The 9014-nt window shown below is 39.8% G+C and overlaps 2 protein-coding genes across 2 annotated transcripts; both read right to left on the bottom strand.

The window, feature by feature from the left end:
• Positions 1-4082: 4082 nt before the first annotated feature.
• On the bottom strand, positions 4083-5004 carry LOC131996998 (lectin subunit alpha-like). Its single transcript, XM_059367227.1, has 2 exons — positions 4962-5004; positions 4083-4765 (listed from the first exon to the last, which is right to left on the bottom strand). Exons 1-2 carry the CDS (start codon positions 5002-5004, stop codon positions 4083-4085), a joined length of 726 nt encoding a protein of 241 aa, XP_059223210.1.
• On the bottom strand, positions 4876-5417 carry LOC106090719 (lectin subunit alpha). Its single transcript, XM_013257002.2, has 2 exons — positions 5264-5417; positions 4876-5145 (listed from the first exon to the last, which is right to left on the bottom strand). Exons 1-2 carry the CDS (start codon positions 5396-5398, stop codon positions 5026-5028), a joined length of 255 nt encoding a protein of 84 aa, XP_013112456.2. The 5' UTR covers positions 5399-5417; the 3' UTR covers positions 4876-5025.
• Positions 5418-9014: the final 3597 nt, after the last annotated feature.

Genomic DNA, 9014 nt, shown 5'->3' with positions numbered 1-9014 from the left:
AGAACTGAAGTCATAATAACCAATTCGATGGCATATATAATCACTTTTGTGGTTTATAAAAATGGCAACATTATCACATCGCTGATAAAGTGAACAAAAGTAGATTTGTGCACACTATAATTGGATGTGATAACAACATTCTGGCGATTATTTGTGAATAATATATTGGATAAGTGGTTACGGAAGTTGCTCAGATACTCTTGTATTTGACTTTAGTGTTTAGAACTCGAAAATTGTATCGATTAGGAGCGATAAACGTTAGTGCATCAGATTCTTCAGAAATAAGGGTAAAGCCTCAAACGTACGGTAGAAGAAGTAAGGTTCTCCAAAAAAGGCGGACATGATTAGAAAGTTGGATCAATGTTGTCATGGTTATTTATGAAGAACTTCAAGTTGCATGGAACCCATAATCAGTGCAAATAACAAGAGTCCCTATTTTCACATTAAATATGGAACTTAACCAGAAACACTTGATAATTTGTCAAAAATATATTTATTTAGGTAACAAAAGTGAAGAAATATTTGTATATAAGTTTATGTGTATGTTAGTATAACAACTCTGTTTCATTACTGTCCCTAAAGAACACCACTACTAGCAATAACCCAATCTCATGGCAGATGGTTGTACGTACCGGATTGGCTCGATGGAGTCTTTCATCGGCAAGGGTTGCCGCCTCGTGTATAACACACTGCTACAACAACAATAACTATCAACAAGTCAAAAGGCGTTAAGTTCGGCCGGGCCGAACTTTGAAAAACCACCACCTCGGGTATATATGTAAACCACCTTCCGTCAAAATCCGGTGAAAAATGCATATCTTATGCCACATAGCAGCTTTATCGAAATATGTTCCGATTTGGACCAAATACTTATACGTACAAGTCATTATTCAATTGTGTATACAAACATATTGGTCTTTTAAGTAACTATGTCTAAAAATAAACCGATCTGAACCATATACAACACGGATGTCGAAAAGCCTAACATAAGTCACTGTGTCAAATTTCAGTGAAATCGCATTATAAATGCGCCTTTTATGGGGCCAAAACTTAAAATCGAGATATCCAAATATGAACCGATTTGGGAAAAGTTTCAGAAAAATGTCAAAGAGCCTAACCCAACTCACTGTACCAAATTACGGCAAAAGCAGACAATAAAAGCGCCTTTTATGGGCCCAAAACTTTAAACAGAGAGATCGGTCTATATGACAGCTATATATTTAAATCTGGACCGATCTGAGCCAAATTGAAGAAGGATATGGAAAGGCCTAACACAACTCACTGTCCCAAATTTCAGCAAAATCGGATAATAAATGTGGCTTTTATTGGCCTAAGACCCTAAATCAAGATCAACAGACAGACGGACAGACATGTCTAGATCGCCTTAGATTTTTACGCTGATCAAGAATATATATACTTTATAGGGTCGGAAATGGATTTTTCGATGTGTTGCAAACGGAATGACAAAATGAATTCACCCCCATCCTTCGGTGGTGGGTATAATAGCAGAGAAACAGTATGAACGATGAATAAAGCTTCATACGATTAGGAAGCTTGGGTAAATATGTAGCGAATAAAGCAACAATTCTTTCATTCTTTCTTTCTTTCATGTAGATAAAACCATGTTTTAAAACAACTACAAAAGTCTAATTTTCAATATTGTGACAAAAATTTTTAAAACCTTCTTGAGCGAAGTGATTTCTAGTTATTAAGCGAAGAATTTGTGAGAACATTGCTGTCGTATTGAGCGCGGATATGGTGCAAGACACGAGAAGATGCAAAGAATGCTCTGCATAGGAAACACGCAAGCGTTGAGAAGCAAACAGCAGGCAATGTTAAATATGCAACCCATTGAGGTCTATATTCGAAACTGTACCGCCAAGGTTATACTTAGCCTAGATCGGTTTATATGGGTTTACTGTGGTCTTCAACATTCAATTCAATTAGCATAGCAAATCTTTTCTTTGCCAAACGGAACTCGACAAACGCGATCCATGGTGCAGGGTATATAAGATTCGTCCCGGCCGGACTTAGCACACTTTTACTTGTTTTTTTTTTCCTATAGCTCTTAAAAAATCACCCTTTTTATTGGCCAGATCATGGTGCCGAGTGAATGAAGAGCCCCATCTAAGAGGATATTTGAAAGTGGACCAGAAGTCAAGGGTGATGTTTTATCGCCACTCCTTTGGGTGACCACCATAAATGATGTATTACGAATGCTGACTGAGGAGGCATTTGACAGAGGGGTTCAAACGATATTATAATACTGCTGAGGGGTAAGGATCCGAACCAGCTATGCAGAAGGGCCGAAAAGGTTTTGCATATGGCATATGACTGTGCTTGACTCAGGGGTCTCAATGTTAACCAGAGAAGATAGAAATATGCCTGTTCACGAGGAAGACAAAGATGGGCCAATTTGACGCACCACGTTTCCTCAATAAAACGATTTCGGGGTCTGACAAGGTTAAATACTTAGGATCTTGGAAAGGAAACTTAATTGAAAGTGTCAAATTCGGGAGCTTACTGAGAAGCCTCACAGATGTTGGAAACTATGTAGACGGGCCATAGGCTCGAAACGGGGCCTTAATCCGAGGATAATCGACTGGCTCTATAGGAGTGTGATTACACCAATACTTACTCACGCCTCAGGTATAATCGAGCCGACGATATAAAACCTGGAAGGAATGGATGAGGTTTCCGATCGGATACCTGAGACAACACTTGAGGTCGAGTGCGAGACACTGCTGCCAGCGGCACAGTCTTGGACTGAAGGATCCCTAGTATTGCCATTTGGAAGATCATGTTACACGCATGGATCAAAGCTTGGGGAAAGAGTGGGCATGGGAGTCTACATTGAGAACCCAAGAACTGAGATCTGTTTTAGAATGCGACACTTAAGATCGAGTGCGAGACACTGCTGCCAGCGGAACAGTCTTGGACTGAAGGATCCCTAGTATTGCCATTTGGAAGATCATGTTACACGCATGGATCAAAGCTTGGGGAAAGTGTGGACCTGGGAGTCTACATTGAGAGCCCAGGAACTGAGATAATATGGTCCTGCAGGCAGAGATCAGGGCTATCACGGAGTGTTGGAGGTGGTGTGGTGCTAACGCGAAGACGTCGAGTGTGAATATCTTTACGGACAGTAAAATTGCCATAAGAGCAATAACAACTAGAACCGTAAGGTCAGGAACAATCTTGAAGTGTAAGATGGAGATTATTGCCTTCTCTGAGGAAGGCACAATCCCCATCGTTTGGGTGCCGGGCCATAACGGAGTAAGGAGGGAATGAGAAAGCAGACGATTTAGCAGTAAAGGCCGGAGAATTGCCATCGATAAACTTGGTTAACCCGAAGACTTTTGGGTCGACGATGTCCTATTTAAGGGAGTGGGCGACAAACACTGTGGAACAGTCGGTAGGATGGCGAAAATCCAATGGGGTGATTCGGATCGTGAGAGAACGAGGCTATTACATAAAGGAAGTAAGAAGGAGGTTAGTATAGATTTTGGTGTCATAACGGGACACATAGGAATACGAGCTCATTATATAGGATCGGTGCGGCAAGTGATGGCATGTGTAGGGATGTGGAGAGGATGATGAGTTATTGGAGCATTTCCTATATAGTTGCTCGGCTTTCGCGGCTAACGATACCAGACATGAACCAACTTAGGGGAGTGATATGGAAAACTATTTAGGATTTTGTAAGTAGCACAGAATTCCTAACTTTTCCTAAATTTTCTTCTTCGAAGTTACTTTTTTTTAGTATTTAGAGCGCACAACAAGCCGATTACTGGCTTAGGTGTCTATAGTGGCATGGGGCAGAATAATATCTGCACCCTCTTTTCAACCTAACCTAACCTAGCCATCAGTCTCGCATGTGAACAAATATCGCATGACCATGAAAATAAATGTCGCTGGAATGGACAGCTTTTATTGGTTACAGAAACGAAATGCATTTGAAGAATTTAAACAAATGTATATTGCGAGTTTTATTTTAGGAGACTTAACTAAAATTTCAGCTTTAATATCAATGTCTTATAAAGTTGGCTTTAACTGGGTGGCTCCCATAAGCCAGCGTACTGCTATTCATGCTCCGCTAGTAAGCCATCAACACCATTTGTATTTTCTTCCAATTTTTGCTGAAATGCATGCGATTTGTTCATTATGGATGTTTGTGTATCCACGGAATTGCCATCGATTGCTTGTTGAGCTTCGTGGGAAAACTGAGCTATTTCATTGTAAGCTTCACGAATGATCTGCTTAATTGGTTGGCCAACATCGGCGATTACTGCTTGCAGATATGGCTTGCTTGCGAAAATATCATTAATGGATTTTTGAGATTCATTTAAAGATTTCTGCGAAGATTTCTGCCATTCTTGTAAAACACTTTGAGTTTGTAAACGATTATCGTTTAACATTCCTTGAACTTCTTCTTGATTATTTTTATGATCCTTTGCAAGTCCTTCATTTAACTGGTAGACAGTTTTTCGAGTTTCGTTTAAGTCACAGCTAATATTCACGGGTGCTTGGGGTTTCTCACAAATATAACCAAATTTCTTTTCACATTTATCATCATTCCATTTAAAATTATTCGCCATACCTATGTGGGTACAGTGTTCGGAGTATAAAGCATTATTGGGTTCTCCATTATTCCAATAGCTAAATTTGATTTGAGATCCATCCACTATTGAGAAGAATGGGCGTTTAAGTGTTTCCGCTGTATTGAGATTATCGTGAAGACCAATCCAAAGATGTGGTGGATTATCTGAAAAAATTTTTTTTTGAATTAGTGTCATGCAAGGTAGGGGAGTTTGAAAGGCTAAAGTTATAAGCATATGTAATTATGAAAAGATTAGATTGATGTTGGAAAATTTGGAGCCTGGTGTTTTTTTATGGCCCATAATTTTTTGGGGACATTTTCTTAGAATTTGTTATGTATTACCATTTTGACAATTGTTTACATTCTACAATTCCCGCAAGATATTTTAGAATCGATATGGTCATAATGTGAATTTCATTTATAAATTACCTACCAAATATTGTTCGTAGTAATGCCTCAAAGGCTTGATTTTTTTCAGCGCTGTCGATAATGGCCAACTGCAAACCGTGACCGACACACTCGGTGTGGGCCTGTAACCAATTGTACTGCTTGGCAAAAGATAATAAAACAAGTGTTGTATAAATAAAGACACGAATCATTCAAGTGGCGTCTAGTTATTGGGTAGTTGACTTTGAAATCTAAGCCCCCTCCCCATATACTTACAACTTGGTCACGTTCTATTACATATTCTACGCCATCACTGGCGGTGTAGGATTGTGGGATAGCTGTCACAAGCGTGGATATGCCCGCCAGCAAGCAAGCTAAAATGCTAGAACTATTTCGCAATAAGATATTCATTTGGCCTACGACTAATGAGAACTAATAGCCAAATAGCTAATGCAACACAAATTTATTTACTTTTGTGGTTCTTTATCAGCGAAATGCTTGACCAAAAGTCAATTTTTTTTGTATGTTAGCTACATTAGATAACAAAATCAAAGCTAATTATTTGTTAATGATATCATTAGGAAGTTGGATACGTAATTATGACGTAAGTAAAGCGGATATGACAAAAAGCGAAAGCATTTTTAGAAGGGTATTCCCAAAGAACTTCAATTGGAGATCAATGTGCAACTCATTATCTGCCTGTAGATAACGACCCACTGCTTTCATATTTGGTTTTTACTTAATAATTTTTTTTTCTACTTACAAAATTCTAGGTCACGATGGTATGGTATTATGACTCGACCATTATGAAATATAGTTGTTCCTAACTGAACCAACAGTTTCTACTAGAGTTTCTAACAACAGTTTCTACAGAATCTAGGATACCTTCCACCAAGAATTGAACTGAGTATCAAAAGGCCTATCTGATAAAAATTTCTCAAGATCAAAAACACGACTTTTATTAATTCAAGAAGTCTGATAGGGAATCGGTCTATATGGGTGCTATACTAAGATATAGTCCAACATAGCCTAGAGGCTACGAAAGAAGTCCAGTAAGGAAACACTAGATCTACGCTTGAATACATATTTCCTGGGAAGCTCTCCAATGAACATTTTTTTACCCTCCACCATAGAATGGGGGCATACTAATTTCGTCATACCGTTTGTAACACCTCGACATTCTCGTTTAAGACTTCATAAAGTATATATGTAACCACATGTTCAGGTGGAGGTGGCTATCCTCGTCAAGCTTCTGCAGGAGAGCAAGCTTGTTCCGGTCCGAAGGACCTATCGCCGCGGGAACAGGGTGGCTTTTGGTTATTTAAAGGCGCCAATAACTCGCCTTGTCATATTGAGCATAGTAGGCATTTAGTATTTGTGCAAGAGCCGGTGCCACCCTTCCTCTCACTGAGACTCTTCGCTCGATACCGCTGATTGTACGCTACGGCAGTTTCACCGTATGGAGCATTCCAGTATTCGCAATCTTTGAATGCGCCCGGTAGCTCGCATCTAAGCTTCTCGTGACAGCAATGAACATCACACAGAACGGACCTCAAAGTTCCAGTTTGTGTGGTTCCCACAGCTATCCTGGTCGTCATGACATTTTAAGTCGATCTAGTCATGTCCGTCTGTCGAAAGCGAGCTAAATTTTCGGAGGAGTCAAGCTAGGGGACTGAAATTTTGCGTAAGTACTTCTTATTATGTACGCATAGGTTAGTATGCCCGCTTATCGTGCCCAAACTCCCGGGTCAAATCCTGTCGGCGAGAACACTTTAAAACATTTTTCAGCGGTGGTTATCCCCTCACCAAATGCTGGCAACATTTGTGAGTATTTCAGCCATGTACAACTTCTCAACCAAGAGGTGTCACTTTTCAGTGACACGCCGTTCAGATTCGGCATAAAACAGGAGGTCCCCTTATCATTGGGCAGCACTCAATTGATATGGTGAGAAGTTAGTTTCCCTTTAATTTGTTCCGTAATGGGATGTTTGGGAAACACTAAAGCACTTAAGTACTTCTTATTAATATAGGTCGTTTGGGAATGTAAATGGACCAAAAATGTCGTCGTTTAGATAAACCTCCCATATAAACCGATCTCCCGAATATATTTCTTGATTCTCTAGAGGGCGCAATTGTTAGCAGCTTTGACTGAAATTTGGCACGATGACTTCTCTTATAGCTTCTAACCGATGGACCAAATATGGTTTCAGTCGGTCCAAAAGCCGATATAGCTCCCATATAAACCGGTCTCTCGATTATGCTTCTTGAGCCTCTAGAGGCCGCAAATCCTATGCGCTTTGACTGAAATTTTGCAAGATGATTTTTTCTATGACCTCCAACCGATGGATAAAGAATATATCCAATCGGTCCAAAATCTGATGTAGCTCCCATATAAACCCATCTCCCGAATATACTTTTTAAGCCGCTAGAGACCGCAACTCTTATCCTATTTGGCGAAAAATTTGCACTTTGACTTTTCCTATGACATCCAACAGATAAACCAAGTTTGGCTCCAAACGGTTCTTAACCTTATTTAGCTTCCACATAAACATATCTCACGGATATACTTCTTGAGTCTCTAGAGTACGCGATTCTTATGCTAGCATATAAAAACCCATTGGGGATTTCTTGTCATGAGGATAATGGAGGTCCTTTTTTAGTTTCTGTCTATAAAGAGAATCCGTCCAAACAACTTGGCAAATGCGATTCATGGTGGAGGGAATATAGGATTCGGCCTGGCCGAACTTATCACGTTTTTATTTGTTTTTTTATGCATACCACCGAATGATTTAACAAGTAAGAGTGTGCTAGGTTCGGCCCGGCCGAGTCTTATATACCCTTCACCATGGATCGCATTTGTCGAGTTCTTTGCGTGGTATCTCTTTTTGGACAAACTAAGAATAATGGATAAGAATTGTTATGCTATTGGAGCTATAACAAGTTACAGTCCGATTCGTACCATAGATGAATTAGATATTGAAGATCATTGTAGAAGTCATTTTGTAATATTTCAGTCCATTCGGATAAGAATTGCACCTTGTAGGGACTCAAGAAACAAAATCGGTAGATCGGTTTATATGGGAGCTGTATCAGACTACAAATAGATTTAGACCATATTGGACACGTATGTTGAAGGTCAAGGGAGAATTCGTTGTACAAAGAAGGCTTAAGAAGTCGGGATCCAAGATCGGTTTATATGGTAGCTATATCTGATTTTGAACCGATTTAAACCCTACTTAGCATGCTGTTGGAAGTCATTACAAAATACTTCACGCATAATTTTAGACAAAGCGGTTTTTGTGTTTTTATACCCACCACCATAGAATAGGGGTATACTAATCTAGTCATTCCGTTTGATCTGTGACCCCATAAGTTATATAAATTCTGGCTCGTCCGACATTCTGAGTCGAACTAGCCTTGTTCGTCCGTCCGTCCGTCTGTCGAAATAACGATAGAGGTCGAACGCGTAAAGCTAGCAGCTTGAAATTTTGCACCGATACTTAGTATTGATGTAGGTCGTTGGAGATTGCAAATGGATTTAGGTATAGCTCCCATATAAACCGATCTCCCGAGTTAACTTCTTGTCAGATTTGGCTGAAATTGTGCACATAGTGTTCTGTTATGACTTTCAACAACTGTTCAAAGAACGGTCGAAATCGGTCTATAACTTGATATAGCTCCCATATAAACCGATCTCCGATCTTACTTCTTGAGCCCATGGAAGCCGCAATTTTTTTCCGATGTAGCTGAAATTTTGCATGTGGTGTTAAGTTACGACTTCCAATAATTGTGCCAAGTATGGTTCGAATCAGTTTATAACCTGATATAGCCCATATAAACCGACTTTCCGATTTGACTTCTTGAGCCCCTGGAAGCCGCAATATTTAGAAAGTGACCTGTTATGACGGACAAAATGACTGAGACGTCTGTTCTAGCCAATGACAGCGAAGCGGTAGACCTCTTCGAGTCTAGATTAGGCCACATAGTTTTGGAACGCTCACAGCCCCCTCTTTGTGACCATCTATCA

The sequence above is a fragment of the Stomoxys calcitrans genome, chromosome 4 (genome assembly GCF_963082655.1).
Source record: "Stomoxys calcitrans chromosome 4, idStoCalc2.1, whole genome shotgun sequence".
NCBI lineage: Eukaryota > Metazoa > Arthropoda > Insecta > Diptera > Muscidae > Stomoxys > Stomoxys calcitrans.
The sequence above is the reverse complement of the archived record's forward strand: the minus strand, read 5'-3'. Positions and strand labels throughout refer to the sequence as shown.

Coding starts and splice junctions, on each gene's coding strand:
- LOC131996998 (XM_059367227.1), bottom strand. CDS start 5,004: ATGACCATATCGATTCTAAAATATCTTGCGGGAATTGTAGAAT. Junction 4,766..4,961: donor TCTTGCGGGAATTGTAGAAT/GTAAACAATTGT, acceptor AAATTTTTTCAG/ATAATCCACCACATCTTTGG.
- LOC106090719 (XM_013257002.2), bottom strand. CDS start 5,398: ATGAATATCTTATTGCGAAATAGTTCTAGCATTTTAGCTTGCTTGCTG. Junction 5,146..5,263: donor TAATAGAACGTGACCAAGTT/GTAAGTATATGG, acceptor TTTGCCAAGCAG/TACAATTGGTTACAGGCCCA.